Below are 20,986 nucleotides of genomic sequence, written 5' to 3' on the forward strand. Positions count from 1 at the left end.
CTTACGAGCAAGAGGTGTGGTTTTAATATAAATACGAAAGATTTTTTTCGTTTTTGCCTTTGGCGGTGAAGATTTTGAAAGAAAATTATGGGTTAATATACCAATTGGTACTTGAATTTGGTCACAATTTTCACTTTATTACTTATCTTTTTTGTTCTAGTTAAATACTTGAGTTTAACTTTCATGTTCAATTTAGTACTTAGATTTTTTTTTAAGGGTGGTTGGCTCTCTTTCGAGAGAAGACACTTTAGTGGTAGTGCTTTTACCACAAAGACCCTTTAAAGGTATGGGTTCGAACCTCATTAATGCCAAATACTAAACATTTCTTTGGTGGACTAGGTGTTCCTGTTAAACTCCGTGAACCCTTTTGGACTCTCTTCAGAGTTGGAAAACAAAAACTCAAGGCTAAAATTTAGCATAGACACTATGAGAACAATACTTTCATTAATGATTCGATACTGGCCTAGAGACCAACCCTCCTTAACAGTGCTTTTGTTTTGTTTTTTTCCTATAACACATATCAAACATTCGTTAAGCCATATATGATGTTATTTAGTTTCGATATCAAATCTAATATTGATGTCACACTTAAGTACTAAATTGGATAAAAAAAACTTAAATACCAAATTGAATATTGAAATTAAAATCAAGTACTAAACGATATATTAACCCAATAATAAAAGTCAAATAATTTGAAATCTTCTGTTAAATGATAAAATCTTATTCGAAAACTATGATTGTACTGTCTTTTTTGGTCTACGAGTTAGGTTTGGGAAATTTGACAATATTAAAGGTTATATAACAAAAGTTGAAAACGACAATGTTTAGCCATTTCCAACAAGCAAACCCTTGCAAGGATATGCATCCATTGAACAACATATTTAATGGTATTATGAGCAATGATGAGCTAAACTAGAAAATGTCGACGGGGATTCAGGATTTTGTTTGAAGTATTTATGTGGTAAGTAAGATTCGAATTGCATTTTGTTTCATAGAATAGGTAAACCAATTTATTTACGTTAAATCATCTTTCTGTTAAAAATTCTATTTATTTCAATTGTTAAAAATCGATCCCTATTTATTAACATAAGTCACTTGTATATGTTCAGTTCTTTCATCAGTTACATCAAATTTTAACAGTAGATATGGATGGAATTTTTAACGTAAACCCGTTTGCTTTTTGATCTAACATACAATGACTAATTTGTCTAATTTTTTTAATAAAGTGGGTAAAATACAATCTGACTCTTAGTGTAGAACAGAGACTTCCATGATATTTTTACTTATTTATGATATTTTATTCATGCTTTTACATATATGAAATTTTTAATGAAAAAATTCAAATATATTTATGTTATATATATTGAAATTGGAAGTCTCTACATTGTTTGAAAGTTGAAACCATCAATGAGAACCATAATTTTTCTTTTTGTTTGAACCATAGAAAGCATTGACAAAAATAAGTATATGATCCATTTGGTTTGCTTGTAAGTTTATCTAACTTGCAATATCGTACCAAGGTTCTACTATTGATAAAGATGGAGGCTTACTAGGTGCGACGTATAGACTAAACTTACATCTTAAGTATTTTTAGTTTCACGGGTTAAGTGATAACGAGTTCGATGTATATTAAATAAAAGGGTAAATTACATTAATAGTTACTCAATTGGTAAGTGTTTTTTTATCACTCAAATATGAAAAATTACAAAATGATCACTTAATTATTTAATTTTATTTTTTTAATCACTAGCTGGTAAATAGCTAATGAAAATATGATGTAGCGCCTTTTGAAGTTGACATAATAACAACTTTAACCCTCAGCCTTTATTCGTTGTGTTAGTTTAGTTTTGATTCTATAAAAAATTATAATTTATAATATATGGGCTAGGCTCAAACTTGAGCGCTGACTGACCTATTCTGTTTTCTAATTTTGTAATATATTGTTATTTTAATACATTATATAATTTTTAATATATTATATAATTTATAACACAATATTAAAAATAGTATAAATATTTTTCAAAAAATTAAAAAATATATATAAATGAGATTAAAATGAATTTTGATTAATCATCTATAAATATAAAATTATAAAATGTATTGATATCATATTTAAGCTATTCGGGTACGAGCACATGTAGGAGATAATCTAAAAGACTTTGGAAGTGCAAGATAATACGATGACGTTTTAGTAAGTAAAATGCGTAGGACATTATCGTCTATTCCTTGTACGTTATCCTCTCCCAGTCTCACAGCTGAACTCTGCTACTCTCTTTAACACCATCACAGAAAGGCCACTGTTTTTAGCTAATCACAAATCCATATTTTCCCTCTCACAAAATAAAAAAATGGCTCTTTCAATCTCTTCCTTAACGTCATCCCTTTCTTCCCTTTCATTTTCCTCTCAGATTTCCCGGAATCCAAGCAGTATCTCAATTCCCCAACCACCGAAAACCTTGCCCATTTCCCTGTCCTCTAAATCCACTCGTTCCCTTTCAATTTCCGCTACGGTGGCTGCTCCGGTTGAGACTGAACCGGTTGAGAACCTCAAGAAGCTCGTTAAGTCTAGGCTCCCTGGTGGGTTTGCTGCTCAGACTATTATAGGGACGGGACGAAGGAAATGTGCCATTGCTCGTGTGGTTCTTCAGGAAGGAACTGGGAAGTTCATTATCAATTACCGTGACGCTAAGGTAAAAAATTGAACTATTCAGTTTCAGGATGTATGTGTAACAGTTAAATTAGCTGTCTTTAAGATGTTTGATAAAATGTTTGTGTTGGGCCAAATCGACTTGTAGAAGAAATATTAGTGACCCAAAGTCAAATAAGTTGCCTTTCAGATGTTTGATAATATGTTTGTGTTAGACTAATTCAAGTTTTAGAAGAAAAATTAATGAAGCAAAGACAAATTAGTTGTCTTTCAGATGTTTGAGAATATATTTGTGAAGTGTGGTCTAATATGTAATTTGATACACAATTTTGATTTGGTGTAATTATACACATTAAACTTAGTTGTGGTTTATATACACATGAAACTTTAATTTTGATTCAATTATTTACATTTAAAGAAATGAATACATTTATTTTCGTATCGGATTAATATAAATATTTGTATGCAATATATCATCTTAAAGTAGTGTTAATTTGATAATGTTGTTAGTGATTTATAAAAATTGAATCAAATTAAATTTTGATGAATGACATTACGCATTGAATCAAATTTCATGTCTAGCTTTGATATTTATGCTTATGTTTGTGTTAGGCTAATAGGACAATTCAAGTTTTGGGAAGAAAAATAGTTGCCTTTCAGTTGTTTGATAATCTGTTTGTTAGGCTAATTCAAGTTTGAGAAGAAAACAAATAAGACCAAAAGACAAGCTAAGAAGTATGATTAGCAATTGCCGTATAATGCTTTGAATTGTTTGGTTCAGGAGTATCTTCAAGGGAACCCATTATGGTTGCAGTACATAAAAGTTCCATTGTTGACATTGGGGTATGAAACGAGTTATGATGTATTCGTGAAAGCTCACGGAGGTGGGCTTTCGGGACAGGCACAGGCAATCTCACTCGGCATTGCTCGTGCATTGCTGAAGGTGAGTGCCGATCATAGGAGTCCGTTGAAGAAAGAAGGACTTTTGACCAGAGATTCAAGGGTGGTGGAGAGGAAGAAAGTTGGTCTCAAGAAGGCTCGTAAAGCTCCACAGTTTTCCAAACGTTAAGTGGATGGAAAACTGGGGATATATATATACATTGCTTTCATGGTTGGTTTTGTAGAAAATCTTTTCTTCTCGGTAACATTTGCTGATGAATTTTTTTTACAAAATTCTAAATTGAAGAAGTACCCCTTTTGATAATGTACATCATGTTCTTGATTGGTTGTGCTTATGAATATTTCTCTTGCATTTCATGTGAGGAATGTTGATCCTTAGTCCATTGTTACTTAAGGGTCAATGTACTATCGAGGTATCTATACTATGAGGTTAAGTTGCATTTGGTTCTTTTTACTATATTAGATCAAAGAGGAAATTTATTTTTTTTTCTTGTTAAAAATTTTATTCATTTCGATTGTTAAAAGCTATAAGCTCGAGTCAAATTTTTATCATTAAGTTCATTTATAGCTTCCACTACATGGACTTTGTGTAATGCAATTGACAAAAGAATACCATCCAAAGGGTCCTAGAAGTGAATTTCAGAAATAGTATAAGCTAATTTTTATGTGAATTATTTTTTGAAAAAGTTAATATTTTGGTATTTAAATAAATCTAAGTAAAGTATTTTTTGTTGTTTGACAGATTTTTAAAAATATTTTATAAAATTATTTTCAATATGAAAAAATACATTTGAAATTTATGATAAGCAGTGAATTGATTACAGAGTGATATTAAGATAAAATTATGGTAAATAATAAATCTTTATGATGTTAAGAAATAAATTATAAACTTCGTGAAATTTATAATTGAAATACTGACGAGATCTGTATGAAAATTTGTTATGTGAAAAAAATATTATAATGAATTATTTTATTAAAGTAACGTATATGGTGAAAAATAAATTACATGGCAATAGGGACTAAATTGAAAATGTACAAAATTTTAAGTATGAAACAATCTAATATGTGAATAAGGAAACTATGATAAAAATTTAATGAATGTGTTACGAGATGATGAAATATGCATAAAGTATTGTAAAAGTGAAGTTATGAAAAAATATGAAATTTTTATCATGATAATGACTAAATTATTAAACTTGAGAAAATATATGGATTAAATAATAAAAGTAAAATACATAGAACTATAATACAAATTACAAATAATACATGTCCGACCAAATAAAATTAATATCAATACAAAACCACGCATAAACTTCGCACATCAAAATCCCAATACCAATGAAGCCACCAACAACATGCTTATGCACAGATTGGCAATGAGGTTAACTCTGGACAGTCCTTAATTCGCAAGTCTCGGAGTGCAGTCAGATATCACACCCCCTCAGATAAAGAGGCTAATGTCTGACAATCTCCAATCTTCAGTGAACACAAGGAAGATAAGCCTTGCAATCCATTTACCGGAAGGGATACAAGGCTGTGACACTGATCTAAACGCAAAGTTTCTAAAGAGCTGAGGTTTTGTAGCCCTGCAGGCAAGCTTTCTATTGAGCAACCATCAATATCCAAGTATTTAAGGGAGGATAGATTTATCCAGCAGATCGGATAAAGACTTTAGACTACAACAAAGAACATACAACCAATCAAGTTGCTTTTGATTTTTTAGTAGTCTATTCGGTAATTCATTGAAGTCGCTAATCTGGAGAGGGGTAAGAACAGTGGCATTCATAATCAAGGGTGTGAGTAAAGTAACATTAGTTCCTCTAATATATAGCTGTTTTAGAGATTGAATCATTGGCAGTTTAACCAACTTAGGACAAGATTCGATAGTTAATGAACTCAGGAGAGGAAAATGTTCTCTACCATTCACTGTTGTCCATTCCTCCAAAAATGGCGCCTCATATGTGCTGAGAACCTCGAGTGATGGAAAAGAACTTTCCATATCACCATAGAAATTGTTGTCAATATACTTCAGAGCACCCATTCTACAAATAGTAAGGACCTTAAGGAAGCGCAATTTCCATAGAGGTGGTAGTTGATGGCATCTTTCACAGGGTAGTAGTGTGATTTCGACAAGGTTTGGTAGAAGCAGATCCATCATCCAATATGGAAACATCAAACCTTGGTAACCAATTATGCGCAACTTCTTCAAGGTTGAACGAGGTTGGAGAGCACAAAGAATCTCTTCATCATTTTGATGATGAGGGTTCTCGTTGCGATTTCCTCGCCAAGATAAGCTAAGTGATCTTAAATTGTGCTTCTTTATCAAATTTGCCTTCTTAGCTGCCATCGCACTCTTCACGTTGGTTAGTCCTTTGATGCTCAGTTCCCCCTCTAGGGCCAACTCTTTCAACTCATCAATGCCGCAACCATCTTTCTTTCCCAACATGAATATGCTAAGCTTGCGCAAAAAAGACATTGTCCCAATGCAACAGGCATAGAAGTTAGTGTATGGCAACCTCTGATGTCCAAGTACCTAAGATTTTTCAAGTTCTTCGTACCTTTGGGTAACATTTTAAGACTGCCACAATCTTTGAGGCTTAGTGTCTGCAAGTTATGAAGAGAGCTTGTTGATTCAGGTAAAGTTTTCACAGTAGAATTGTGAAGGTACAGATACCTCAAGTGTTTCGAAATTTTAAATTCAATATTGCTATATAAAAACCCAAATGCAACACCTTGAGATACTTTTGTTTACTGATGAAACGGGAAGGATTAGAGCGGTTAAAGTAATCATCGCCGCATAGGATTAAAGATTGCAGCTGCTGCAATGTGGTTAAGTCCATAATGTTTGTCGATGGACTGATATTATAATGATAAACAAACAAGTGAGGAGCAGTTTTTGGAATTTGTGACACCTCATTTGGCTCAATCACACAGCACTCTTGTCTCATAATCGATGTTGCAAGATCATGGATGAGATCATGCATTTTACATGCAACAGTTCCATCAACATCCTCTTCAATTTCTTGAAAAATGGACCTCCAAGTTAATTCAGAGAATATTTCACAACCCATATCATGCAAATCCAATGCTCCTCGAGAAGGAATAAATCCATTTGCCATCCATAGTGCTAAAAGCTTGTCCTTTGTCATGACAGAATCTTTGGGAAATATCGAGCAAAATGAAAAACATTCTCATATACGGTGGAAGATGTTCATGACTTAGCCTCAACACAGCTCTGATTCTGCTTCCCTCATCTTCCAAATCCCATATCTCACTATCTTTGACACGTAACCATTCACTTTCTTGACTTCTAAAACGCAATATGCTTCCTATGGCCTTAACTGCCAACGGTACCACTCCACATCTCTGCACTGATTGCCTCCCAATGGTTTCCAGGTTCGCGTTGCTTCCATTCATTCCCATCCCAAAGGCTGTTTGCTTTAACAAAGACCAAGAATCATCATCCGACAAACATCCCAAGCGATAGAAAGGAGTTGTAGCCATCATAAGAGCAACTTTCTCGAGTCGAGTAGTGACAATCACCGTACTTCCTACCGTGCGTAAAAGAATTCGAAAAGTCTAATAATATTAAAAAGGGTGATAAAATAATAAAATAAAAAATGTCATTATAATTTTTCGTATAAATTTATTAAAAGATTATTTACGTTCCAATAAATAATTCGAAAATTGGGACATATATTTGAGTATGACTCAATATGATAATACCTAAGTCTAAAATAATCTAAAGAAAAAACTACACATGGTGTAATTCAAACTCGAGCATCAAAGCCTCGGCACCTCAACCTTTATCAACGAAGCGACCAATAACATGCCTATGCACATATACATAATAGAGTTTAACAAAGTTACGTGTGATGAGGATAAGAAGTTAGAAACTAAAATTATTTGCCATCTATTTATTCATACCTGCTCTTACTGGGGGACAGAATTGGTCTGCGAATTTAATGCAATGTTGTCTTTTTTCTTCAAATTGCAAAATAGATCCTCGAATTTAACAAAAGTGGTCACTCATCAACCCTGAAAATGTATTAAGACAATCATATCACAAATTCATCAAATGAAAACTATTACTAATAGATATGAATGAAATGATCCTGCAGATGCAGAGATCCTTATTCACAAAAATGTAAATGTCAAATCCTTTTTACATAATTCTTGAATATGATTAAAATTAAGAATATTCTTATTTAAAATTAAAATTCAAAAGTAGAGAATCACCTAGTTAGAGATTTCAATGGACGGAATGTGGGCTATGTTGGGCCAATCCTCTCCTCTCACTTTCTTACACCGTCTTTTCAGGTGGGGGCATCCGCTGATTCTTAGTGTTTCCAGAGCATTGAGGTTACGTACCCCTTGGGGCAATGACATCAAATTAGAGCAACTCTTTATCTCCAATAATGAAAGCAAGTTGAGGTGTTGTATCTCATCTGGGAGAGAAATTAAACCTCTACAATTCCAAATACGCAGAGATTGAAGAGAAGAGATGTGTTGGATACTCCTTGGCAATGAGGTCAACTCTGGACATTCATTAATAACTAAGTGTTGGAGTGAAGTCAGATATCCCACACCCTCAGATACAGAGGCTAATGTCTTACAATGTTGAACCCGCAGTGAACACAAGGAAGATAAGCCTTGCAATCCATTTACCGGAAGGGATACAAGGCTGTCACAAAAATTTAAATCCAAAGTTTCTAAAGAGCTGAGGTTTTGAAGTCCTGCAGGCAAGCTTTCAATTGAGCAAGCTTGAATACCCAAATATTTAAGGCAGGATAGATTATCCAGCAGATCAGATGAAGACTTTAGACTACAATAAAAAACATTCAACCTATCAAGTTGCTTTTGATTTTTTAGTAGTTCATCCGGTAACTCATTGAAGTTGCTAATCCCGAGAGAGGTAAGAACAGTGGCATTCATAATCAAAGATGTGAGTGAAGTAACATTAGTTTCAACAATATGTAGCTCTTTTAGAGATTGAATCATTGGTAGTTTAACCAATTTAGGACAACAATCGACAGTTAATGAACTCAGGAGAGGAAAATGTTCTCTACCATCACTGTTGTCCATTCCATCAAACATGGCGCCATATGTATGCTGAGAACCTCGAGTGATGGAAAAGAACTTTCCATATCACCATAGAAGGTGTCGTCAATATACTTAAGAGCACTAATTTTACAAATATTAAGGACCTTAAGGAAGCGCAATTTCCCTAGAGGTGGTAGCTGATGGCATCTTTCACAGTTTTCTAGTGCGATTTCAACGAGGTTTGGTAGAAGCACATCCATCATCCAATACGGAAACATCAAACCTTGGTAACCAATTATGCATAACTTCTTCAAGTTTGAATGAGGTTGGAGAGCACTAAGAATCTCTTCATCATTTTGATAATGAGAGCTCGCGTTGCTGCTTACTCGCCAAGATAAGCTAAGTGATCTTAAATTGTGCTTCTTTATCAAATTTGCATTTTTAGCTTCCATCAAACTCTTCACGTTGTGAAGTCCTTTGATGCTCAATTCCCCCTCTAGGGCCAACCCCTTCAACTCATCAATGCCGCAACCATCTTCCTTTCCCACAATGAACATGCTAAGCTTGCGCAAAAAAGACAGTTGTCCCAATGCAACAGGCATAGAAGTTAGTGCATCGCAATTTCTGATGTCCAAGTACCTAAGATTTTTCAAGTTCTTCGTACCTTTGGGTAACATTTGAAGATTGTAACAATCTCCTAGGTTTAGTGTCTGCAAGTTATGAAGGGAGCTTGTTGATTCAGGTAAAGTTTTCACATGAGCACCGTGAAGGCAAAGATACCTCAAGTGTTTGGAACTTTTAAATGCAATATTGGTACTATTAAAATCCATATCCAACACCTTGAGATACTTTTGTTTGCAGAAGAAACCGGAACGATTAGAGAGGTTAAAGCGACAGCCACGTTGGATCAAAGATTGCAGCGGTTGCAATTTGGTTAAGTCCATAACGTTTGTCGATGGACTGCTATTATAAACAAACAAGTGACGAGCAGTTTTTGGAATCTGTGACCCCTCATTTCCCTCAATCACACAGCACTCTTGTCCCATAATCGATGTTGCGAGATCATGGATGAGATCATGCATTTTACATGTAACAGTTCCATCAACATCCTCTTTGATTTCTTGAAAAAAGGACCTCCAAGTTAATTCAGAGAATATTTCACAACCCATATCATGCAAATCCAATGCTCCTCGAGAAGGTATAAATCCATTTGCCATCCATAGTCCTATAAGCTCGTTCTTTTTCATGACAAAATCTTTGGGAAATATCGAGCAAAATGAAAAACATTGTCTCATATACGGTGGAAGATGTTCATAACTTAGCCTCAGCACAGCTAAGATTCTGCTTCCCTCATCTTCCAAATCCCATATCTCACTATCTTTCACACGTAACCATTCACTTTCTTGACTTCTAAAACGCAATATGCTCCCTATGGCCTTAATTGCCAATGGTACCCCTCCACATCTCTGCACTATTTGCCTCCCAATGGTTTCCAGGTTTGCGTTGCTTCCATTCATTCCCATTCCAAAGGCTCTTTGCTTGAACAAAGACCAAGAATCATCATCCGACAAACATCCCAAGCGATAGAAAGGAGTTGTAGCCATCATAAGAGCAACTTTCTCGAGTCGAGTAGTGACAATCACCGTACTTCCTTTCCGTCCACACTGTAGAGCTTGTTTCAATCTATCCCACTTGTCATGGTACTCATTCCACACATCATCTAGTACGAGCAAAAACCGTTTCCCAACAAGCTTCTCCGCTAAACAACGCTGCAGGGGATCTAGCTCTTGGATACCACACGAGTTCCCTACAAAGGATTCCACAATCGCTTTAGTCAACCATTTTATATCAAAATCATCAGATACACACACCCAACCTCTCAAATCGAAGACTTTCGCCACATTTACGTCATTGAAAACCAATTGAGCGATTGTTGTCTTACCAAGACCCCCCATTCCGCATATTGCATAAACAGAGAGGTCATCATGGTGACTCACATTACAAAGTAACATACTAACTATCTTTTCCTTCTCATCAGCTCTGCCAAGTACTTCCGATTCTTTCACAAGGGAGCTGGTTTGCCTATCCTCATTCCGTTCAATTTCAGCTTCTCCCACACCCTCTCTCAAGTGGAACTTACTTTTCTCCCCAGCAATGACATCTAATTTCTCCCTTACATTCTTAAACTTACGTGCCATATCTAAGCGAAACAAGAGCGGATTCCGCAAAGAAAAGAAGGTAGTTACCTGGCTTCTTGCATCCGTATGCAGGCTACGACTTTGAGCTTCGGTGTTGAAATCTTCGAGCACGACTTCCAGATCGTAAGCTGCTTGTTTGAGCTTCCCAAGCCAGTTCTTGATAGCTTCACTCTTCCATTGCTTCTCCTCTGCATCTTGGAGCACAGCTTGGATTGTAGTAAGCGTACTTTCAAGACTCGCAACTTCTGTTTTGAGGCTCCCAGGAAGTTCCAGTTCTTTCAAGGACCACGACTTCAAGCTGTCCAAGATGGTACCGACAAGGGGTGAAAGTAATACCTCTGTCATGTCCTATCTCTCTTAAAATTTCACAACCAGCAAAGTAGCAATTGGTAACTAAGGAAGCAACTATGGATATTCAAAGACAAAGAAAGAAACAATTTCACATAAATTGGGATCAGCCTGAACGAGTAAACAAAGAAAAGCTACTGTTTCCAGTTAGGGTTAGCAATGGGTTGGATTGACTTGAGCTTGCATGCATAATTGCATATGAACCAAACTTTTGACTATGGCAATAAAGTATGTGGAAAAAAATGAAAGGAAGTAGGAACCATTGAAAATAATGCATATGCGTGTAGGACCAAGTGTCAAGAATTAATAAAATCCTTTAAAAGATATAAGATGGTGAATGCAATTGCCAACAAAGTACAACATTTAATATTAAGTTGATAAGTTCAGTGATAGAGCAAATTAAAATATTTTTCATATTTTATTATTTTAAAATTTTAAATATAATTTTTATTATTTTTAAAGGGTTAAATGGGTAAACTTATGTATGAAAAGGATTGAATTGTAAATTTCAAGGTCCTTACTTTACCCTCAAATTTGCTTCTGAATATTATCTTGGATTTTATAAATAAATCTTGTAAAATTTTATTAATATCTATCAATGGAATGAACAGCAAAGAGAAGAATATACACTAAAAATACAACTTGTATAAAAGTTTATCTTGTGTTGATTTTAACTCAAAATATAGGGTCAATTCTTTCAATTTATTAAAATTTGAGATTTAATCTAGTTTAAAAGTTATTAATTTTACTTTTCAAATTAAAAATTTAATTTAATGATGGATACAATTAGTATTTTTCATCAAATATCATATCTTATTTCATAAAAATAACATAATCAACATAGTAAAGTTCAAGTTTTGGGAAGAAAAATAGTTGCCTTTCTTGTTTGATAAAATGTTTGTGTTAGGCTAATTTAGAAGAAAAAAAATTAAGACCCTAAGACAAGCTTAGAAGTATGATTAGCAATTGCGATATAATGCTTTGAAATTTTTGGTGGCATCTTCAAGGGAACCCATTATGGTTGCAGTACATAAAAGTTCCATTGGTGACGTTGGGGTATGAAACGAGTTACGATGTATTCGTGAAAGCTCATACAGGTGGGGTTTCGGGACAGACACAAGCAATCACACTTGACATTGCTCTTGCATTGCTGAAGGTGAGTGCCGATCATAAGAGCCCGTTGAAGAAAGAAGGGCTTTTGACCAGAGATTCAAGGGTGGTGGAGAGGAAGAAAGTTGGTCTCGAGAAGGCTCATAAAGCTCCACAGTTTTCCAAACGTTAAGTGGATGGAAAACCGGGGATATATATACATTGCTTTCATGGTTAGTTTGTAGAAAATCTTTTCTTCTCAGTAACATTTGCTGATGAATTTCTTTTACAAAATTTCTAAATTGTAGAAGAACCCCTTTTAATAATGCAAATCTTGTTCTTGATTGGTTGTGCTTATGAACATTTCTCTTGCATTTCATGTGAGGAATGTTGATCCTCAGTCTATTGTTAATTAAAGGGTAAAAGTACCGTTGAGGCATATGTATTATGAATTAGATTGTATTTTGTCCTCTTTATTACGTTAGATCAATAACTATATTGATTTTTTTTGTTAAAAATTTATTCGAGTCAAATTTTCATCATTAAGTGCATTTAAAATAGTTTCCCTACATGAAATTTGTGTAATGTAATTGACAAAACAATACCATCCAAAGGGCCATTAATTAAGATTCACGTGTAATGAAACTTAAGCCTAAAACAATCTAAAAAGGAAATCAAAACCCCAACAGCTGAACCTTTGCCAACAAAGCCACCAACAACATGCCTATGCACAGATACATAATAGAGTTTAACAAAGTTATGTGTGATGACCATAAGAAGTTAGACGCTAAAATTATTTGCCATCTATTTATTCTTACCTACTCTTATGGGGGATAGAACTGGTCTATAAACTTAATGCAATGTTTCTTTTTCTTTTTGAAATCGCAGAATAGATCATTGAATTTAACAAAATTCTTCACTCACCAATGTTTCTTTGCCTGAAAATGTATTTAGATAATTATATCCCAGATTCATCAAATGAAAACTATTAATAACATATATGAATGAAGGATACCGCAGATGTAAAGATCCTTATTCACAAAAATGTAATGCTCAAATCCTTTTTACATAACTCTTGAATGTGATTCAAACTAAGAATATTCTTATTTAAAATTAAAATTCAAAAGTAGAGAATCCATAGATCCTTACTTTCTTACATCGTCTTTGCAGATGGGGGCATCCATAGATCCTTAGCGCTTGTAGCGTAGTGAAGTTATGAACCCCTTGAGGCAATGACATCAAATTAGAGCAATTTATTATGGTCAATTCCGAAAGCAAGGAGGGGTGTTGCATCTCATCTGGGAGAGAAATTAAACCCCTACAACACCTAATCTGCAGATATCGAAGAGAAGAGAGGTGTTGGATACTCCTTGGCAATGAGGTTAACTCTGGACATTCATTAATAAGTAAAGTCTTGGAGTGAAGTCAGATATCGCATCCCCTCAGATAAAGAGGCTAATGTCTTACAATGTTGAACCCGCAGTGAACACAAGGAAGATAAGCGTTGCAATCCATTTACCGGAAGGGATACAAGGCTGTCACAAAAATTTAAATCCAAAGTTTCTAAGGAGCTGAGGTTTTGAAGTCCTGCAGGCAAGCTTTCAATTGAGCAAGCTTAAGGCAGGATAGATTATCCAGCAGATCAGATGAAGACTTTAGACTACAACAAAAAACATTCAACCTATCAAGTTGCTTTTGATTTTTTAGTAGTTCATCCGGTAACTCGTTGAAGTCGCTAATCCGGAGAGAGGTAAGAACAGTGGCATTCATAATCAAAGATGTGAGTAAAGTAACATTAGTTTCTCCAATATGTAGCTCTTTTAGAGATTGAATCATTGGCAGTTTAACCAATTTAGGACAACAATCGACAGTTAATGAACTCAGGAGAGGAAAATGTTCTCTACCATTCACTGTTGTCCATTCCTCCAAACATAGCGCCTCACGTATGCTGAGAACCTCGAGTGATGGAAAAGAACTTTCCATATCACCATAGAAGGTGTCGTCAATATACTTCAGAGCACTAATTCTACAAATATTAAGGACCTTAAGGAAGCGCAATTTCCTTAGAGGTGGTAGCTGATGGCATCTTTCACAGTTTCCGAGTGAGATTTCAACAAGGTTTGGTAGAAGCAGATCCATCATCCAATACGGAAACATCAAACCTTGGTAACCAATTATGCGTAACTTCTTCAAGGTTGAATGAGGTTGGAGAGCACAAAAGAATCTCTTCATCATTTTGATGATGAGAGTTCTCGTTGCGATTTCCTTGCCAAGATAAGCTAAGTGATCTTAAATTGCGCTTCTTTATCAAATTTGCCTTTTTAGCTTCCATCGCACTCTTCACGTTGGTTAGTCCTTTGATGCCCAGTTCCCCCTCTAGGGCCAACTCTTTCAACTCATCAATGCCGCAACCATCTTTCTTTCCCAACATGAATATGCTAAGCTTGCGCAAAAAAGACATTGTCCCAATGCAACAGGCATAGAAGTTAGTGTATGGCAACCTCTGATGTCCAAGTACCTAAGATTTTTCAAGTTCTTCGTACCTTTGGATAACATGTTAAGACTGCCACAATCTTTGAGGCTTAGTGTCTGCAAGTTAAGAAGAGAGCCTGTTGATTCAGGTAAAGTTTTCACAGTAGAATTGTGAAGGTACAGATACCTCAAGTGTTTCGAAATTTTAAATTCGATATTGCTCATATAAAAACCCAAATGCAACACCTTGAGATACTTTTGTTTACTAATGAAACGGGAAGGATTAGAGTGGTTAAAGTAACCATCGCCTCATAGGATCAAAGATTGCAGCGGTTGCAATGTGGTTAAGTCCATAATGTTTGTCGATGGACTGATATTATAATTATAAACAAACAAGTGAGGAGCAGTTTTTGGAATTTGTGACACCTCATTTGGCTCAATCACACAGCACTCTTGTCTCATAATCGATGTTGCAAGATCATGGATGAGATCATGCATTTTACATGTAACAGTTCCATCAACATCCTCTTCAATTTCTTGAAAAAAGGACCTCCAAGTTAATTCAGAGAATATTTCACAACCCATATCATGCAAACCCAATGGTCCTCGAGAAGGAATAAATCCATTTGCCATCCATAGTGCTAAAAGCTTGTCCTTTGTCATGACAGAATCTTTGGGAAATATCGAGCAAAATGAAAAACATTGTCTCATATACGGTTGAAGATGTTCATGACTTAGCCTCAACACAGCTATGATTCTGCTTCCCTCATCTTCCAAATCCCATATCTCACTATCTTTGACGCGTAACCATTCACTTTCTTGACTTCTAAAACGCAATATGCTTCCTATGGCCTTAATTGCCAATGGTACCCCTCCACATCTCTGCACTATTCGCCTCCCAATGGTTTCCAGGTTCGCGTTGCTTCCATTCTTTCCCATCCCAAAGGCTCTTCGCTTGAACAAAGACGAAGAATCATCATCCGACAAACATCCCAAGCGATAGAAAGGAGTTGTAGCCATCATAAGAGCCTTTCTCGAGTCGAGTAGTGACAATCACCGTACTTCCTACCGTGCATAAAAGAATTCGAAAAGTCTAATAATATTAAAAAGGGTGATAAAATAAAAAATGTCATTATAATTTTTCGTATAATTTTATTAAAAGATTATTTACGTTCTAATAAATAATTCGAAAATTGGGACATATATTTGAGTATGACTCAATATGATAATACTTAAGTCTAAAATAATCTAAAGAAAAAACTACACATGGTGTGATTCAAACTCGACACATCAAAGCCTCAGCACCTCAACCTTTATCATCGAAGCGACCAATAACATGCCTATGCACATACACATAATAGAGTTTAACAACGTTACGTGTGATGAGCATAAGAAGTTAGAAACTAAAATTATTTGCCATCTATTTATTCATACCTGCTCTTATTGGGGGATAGAATTGGTCTGCGAATTTAATGCAATGTTGTCTTTTTTCTTCAAATTGCAAAATAGATCCTCGAATTTAACAAAAGTTGTCACTCACCAATCCTGAAAATGTATTTAGACAATCATATCATAAATTCATCAAATGAAAACTATTAATAATAGATATGAATGAAATGATCCTGCAGATGCAGAGATCCTTATTCACAAAAATGTAAATGTCAAATCCTTTTTACATAATTCGTGAATATGATTAAAATCAAGAATTTTCTTATTTAAAATTAAAATTCAAAAGTAGAGAATCACCTAAGAGATGTCAATGAACGGAATGTGGGCTATGTTGGGCCAATCCTCTCCTCTCACTTTCTCACACCGTCTTTTCAGGTGGGTGGCATCCTCTGATTCTTAGTGTTTCCAGAGCATTGAGGTTACGTACCCCTTGGGGCAATGACATCAAATTAGAGCAATACGAAATCTCCAATAATGAAAGCAAGGTGAGGTGTTGTATCTCATCTGGGAGAGAAATTAAACCCCTACAACACCTAATCTGCAGATATCGAAGAGAAGAGAGGTGTTGGATACTCCTTGGCAATGAGGTCAACTCTGGACATCCATTAATAAGTAAGTCTTGGAGTGAAGTCAGATATCCCACACCCTCAGATAAAGAGGCTAATGTCTTACAATTTTGAATCCGTAGTGAAGATAAGGAAGATAAGCCTTGCAATCCATTTACCGGAAGGGATACAAGGCTGTCACAACAATTTAAAGACAAAGTTTTTAAAGAGCTGAGGTTTTGTAGTCCTGCAGGCAAGCTTTCAATTGAGCAATCTTGAATATACAGCTGTTTAAGGCAGGATAGATTATCCAGTAGATCGGATGAAGACTTTAGACTACAAAAAGAAACAAGTTGCTTTTGATTTTGCAGTAGTCCATCTGGTAACTCGTTGAAGCCACTAATCTGGAGAGAGGTAAGAACAGTGGCATTCATAATCAAAGGTGCGAGTAAAGTAACATTAGTTTCTCCAATCTGTAGCTGTTTTAGAGATTGAATCATTGGCAGTTTAACCAATTTAGGACAACAATCGACAGTTAATGAACTCAGGAGAGGAAAATGTTCTCTACCATTCACTGTTGTCCATTCCTCCAAACATAGCGCCTCACGTATGCTGAGAACCTCGAGTGATGGAAAAGAACTTTCCATATCACCATAGAAGGTGTCGTCAATATACTTCAGAGCACTAATTCTACAAATATTAAGGACCTTAAGGAAGCGCAATTTCCCTAGAGGTGGTAGCTGATGGCATCTTTCACAGTATCCTAGTGAGATTTCAACAAGGTTTGGTAGAAGCAGATCCATCATCCAATACGGAAACATCAAACCTTGGTAATCAATTATACGTAACTTCTTCAAGTTTGAATGAGGTTGGAGAGCACTAAGAATCTCTTCATCATTTTGATGATGAGAGCTCTTGTTGCTGCTTACTCGCCAAGATAAGCTAAGTGATCTTAAATTGTGCTTCTTTATCAAATTTGCATTTTTAGCTTCCATTGAACTCTTCACGTTGTGAAGTCCTTTGATGCTCAATTCCCCCTCTAGGGCCAACCCCTTCAACTCATCAATGCCGCAACCATCTTCCTTTCCCACAATGAACATGCTAAGCTTGCGCAAAAAAGACAGTTGTCCCAATGCAACAGGTATAGAAGTTAGTTCATGGCAATTCCTGATGTCCAAGTACCTAAGATTTTTCAAGTTCTTCGTACCTTTGGGTAACATTTGAAGATTGCAACAATGTCTGAGGTTTAGTGTCTGCAAGTTATGAAGCGAGCTTGTTGATTCAGGTAAAGTTTTCACACGCAAACTGTGAAGGCAAAGATACCTTAAGTGTTTCGAACTTTTAAATGCAATATTGCTAAAATTAAAACCAAAATCCAACACCTTGAGATACTTTTGTTTACTGATGTAACGGGAAAGATTAGAGACGTTAACGGCATGGCCATGTAGGATCAAAGATTGCAGCGGTTGAAATGTGGTGTAGTCCATATCGTTTGTCGATCGACTGCTATTATAAACAAACAAGTGACGAGCAGTTTTTGGAATCTGTGACCCCTAATTTGCCTCAATCACACAGCACTCTTGTCCCATAATCGATGTTGCGAGATCATGGAGGAGATCATGCATTTTACATGTAACAGTTCCATCAAAATCCTCTTTGATTTCTTGGAAAAAAGACCTCCAAGTTAATTCAGAGAATATTTCACAACCCATATCATGCAAATCCAGTGCTCCTCGAGAAGGAATAAATCCATTTGCCATCCATAGTCCCATAAGCTCGTCCTTTGTCATGACAGAATCTTTGGGAAATATCGAGCAAAATGAAAAACATTGTCTCATATACGGTGGAAGATGTTCATAACTTAGCCTCAACGCAGCTAAGATTCTGCTTCCCTCATCTTCCAAATCCCATATCTCACTATCTTTGACACGTAACCATTCACTTTCTTGACTTCTAAAACGCAATATGCTCCCTATGGCCGTAATTGCCAATGGTACCCCTCCACATCTCTGCACTATTCGCCTCCCAATGGTTTCCAGGTTCGCGTTGCTTCCATTCATTCCCATCCCAAAGGCTCTTTGCTTGAACAAAGACCAAGAATCATCATCCGACAAACATCCCAAGCGATAGAAAGGAGTTGTAGCCATCATAAGAGCAACTTTCTCGAGTCGAGTAGTGACAATCACCGTACTTCCTTTCCGTCCACACTGTAGAGCTTGTTTCAATCTATCCCACTTGTCATGGTACTCATTCCACACATCATCTAGTACAAGCAAAAACCGTTTCCCAACAAGCTTCTCTGCTAAACACCGCTGCAGGGGATCTAGCTCTTGGATACCACACGAGTTCCCTCCAAAGGATTCCACAATCGCTTTAGTCAACCTTTTTATATCAAAATCATCTGATACACACACCCAACCTCTCAAATCGAAGACTTTCGCCACGTTTTCGTCATTGAAAACCAACTGAGCGATTGTTGTCTTACCAAGACCCCCCATTCCGCATATTGCATAAACAGAGAGGTCATCATGGTGACTCTCATTACAAAGTAACATACCAACTATCTTTTCCTTCTCATCAGCTCTGCCAAGTACTTCCGATTCTTTCACAAGGGAGCTGGTTTGCCTATCCTCATTCCGTTCAATTTCAGCTTCTCCCACACCCTCTCTCAAGTGGAACTTACTTTTCTCTCCAGCAATGGCATCTAATTTCTCCCTTACATTCTTAAACTTACGTGCCATATCTAAGCGAAACAAGAGCGGATTTCGCAAAGAAAAGAAGGTGGTTACCTGGCTTCTTGCATCCGTATGCAGGCTACGACTTAGAGCTTCGGTGTTGAAATCTTCGACCACAACTTCCAGATCGTAAGCTGCTTGTTTGAGCTTCCCAAGCCAGTTCTTGATAGCTTCACTCTTCCATTGCTTCTCTGCATCTTGGAGCACAGATTGGATTGTTGTAAGCGTACTTTCAAGATTCGCAACTTCTGTTTTGAGGCTCCCAGGAAGTTCCAGTTCTTTCAAGGACCACGACCTCAAGCTGTCCAAGATGGTACCGACAAGGGGTGAAAGTAATACCTCTGCCATGTCCTATCTCTCTTAAAATTTCACAACCAGCAAAGTAGCAATTGGTAACTAAGGAGCCAACTATGGATATTCAAAGACAAAGAAAGAAACAATTTCACATAAATTCGGATCAGCCCGAAAGAGTAAACAAAGGAAAGCTACTGTTCCAGTTAGGGTTAGCAATGGGTTGGATTGACTTGAGCTGGCATGCATACTTGCATATGAACCAAACTTTTGACTATGGCAATAAAGTATGTGGAAAAAAATGAATGGAAGTGGGAACCATTGAAAATAATGCATATGCGTGTAGGACCAAGTGTCAAGAATTAATAAAATCCTTTAAAAGATATAAGATGGTGAATGCAATTGCCAACAAAGTGCAACATTTAATATTAAGTTGATAAGTTCAATGATAGAGCAAATTAAAATATTTTTCATATTTTATTATTTTAAAATTTTAAATATAATTTTTATTATTTTAAAGGGTTAAATGGGTAAACTTATATATGAAAAGGATTGAATTGTAAATTTCAAGGTCCTTACTTTACCCTCAAATTTGCTTCTGAATATTATCTTGGATTTTATAAATATCTTGTAAAATTTTATTAATATCTATCAATGGAATGAACAGCAAAGAGAAGAATATACATTAAAAAGTACAACTTGTATAAAAGCTTATCTTGTGTTGATTTTAACTCAAAATATAGGGTGAATTCTTTCAATTTATTAAAATTTGAGATTTAATCTAGTTTAAAAGTTATTAATTTTATTTTTAAATTAAAAATTTAATTTAATGATGGATATAATTAGTATTTTTTATTAAATATCATATATTTTTTCATAAAAATAACATAATCAATGTAGTAAACTTACATTTCTCCCCAGCAATGGCATCTAATTTCTCCCTTACATTCTTAAACTTACGTGCCATATCTAAGCGAAACAAGAGCGGATTCCGCAAAGAAAAGAAGGTGGTTACCTGGCTTCTTGCATCCGTATGCAGGCTACGACTTAGAGCTTCGGTGTTGAAATCTTCAAGCACAACTTCCAGATCGTAAGCTGCTAGTTTGAGCTTCCCAAGCCAGTTCTTGATAGCTTCACTCTTCCATTGCTTCTCCTCTGCATCTTGGAGCACAGCTTGGATTGTAGTAAGCGTACTTTCAAGACTCGCAACTTCTGTTTTGAGGCTCCCAGGAAGTTCCAGTTCTTTCAAGGACCACGACTTCAAGCTGT

At 35.8% G+C, this 20,986-nt stretch overlaps 3 protein-coding genes across 13 annotated transcripts; 1 reads left to right on the forward strand and 2 right to left on the reverse strand.

The window, feature by feature from the left end:
• Positions 1–2,246: 2,246 nt before the first annotated feature.
• Positions 2,247–3,855, forward strand: LOC105773729 (30S ribosomal protein S9, chloroplastic). Its single transcript, XM_012595825.2, has 2 exons — positions 2,247–2,690; positions 3,429–3,855. The coding sequence occupies exons 1-2, from the start codon at positions 2,349–2,351 to the stop codon at positions 3,714–3,716; spliced, it is 630 nt and encodes a 209-aa protein (XP_012451279.1). The 5' UTR covers positions 2,247–2,348; the 3' UTR covers positions 3,717–3,855.
• Positions 3,856–6,325: 2,470 nt separating this feature from the next.
• On the reverse strand, positions 6,326–20,876 carry LOC105784941 (putative disease resistance protein RGA3). 11 transcript variants are annotated; one of them, XM_052632435.1, is made up of 5 exons: positions 18,074–18,215; positions 17,899–17,944; positions 16,444–17,792; positions 16,132–16,242; positions 15,039–15,762 (listed from the first exon to the last, which is right to left on the reverse strand). In XM_052632435.1, the coding sequence occupies exon 3, from the start codon at positions 17,789–17,791 to the stop codon at positions 16,505–16,507; it is 1,287 nt and encodes a 428-aa protein (XP_052488395.1). In that variant the 5' UTR covers position 17,792; positions 17,899–17,944; positions 18,074–18,215; the 3' UTR covers positions 15,039–15,762; positions 16,132–16,242; positions 16,444–16,504. The 11 variants fall into 11 exon arrangements, with proteins under 11 accessions (XP_052488387.1, XP_052488389.1, XP_052488391.1 ...); XM_052632429.1 differs by lacking the exon at positions 15,039–15,762 and adding exons at positions 7,169–7,273; positions 15,930–16,037 and having other exon boundaries at positions 16,444–18,239; XM_052632434.1 differs by adding an exon at positions 20,733–20,876 and having other exon boundaries at positions 16,444–19,785.
• On the reverse strand, positions 8,508–11,418 carry LOC105784940 (putative disease resistance protein RGA3). The gene has a single exon (XM_012610875.2). The coding sequence runs from the start codon at positions 11,131–11,133 to the stop codon at positions 8,593–8,595; it is 2,541 nt and encodes an 846-aa protein (XP_012466329.2). The 5' UTR covers positions 11,134–11,418; the 3' UTR covers positions 8,508–8,592.
• Positions 20,877–20,986: the final 110 nt, after the last annotated feature.

Source organism: Gossypium raimondii, chromosome 6 (genome assembly GCF_025698545.1).
Source record: "Gossypium raimondii isolate GPD5lz chromosome 6, ASM2569854v1, whole genome shotgun sequence".
NCBI lineage: Eukaryota > Viridiplantae > Streptophyta > Magnoliopsida > Malvales > Malvaceae > Gossypium > Gossypium raimondii.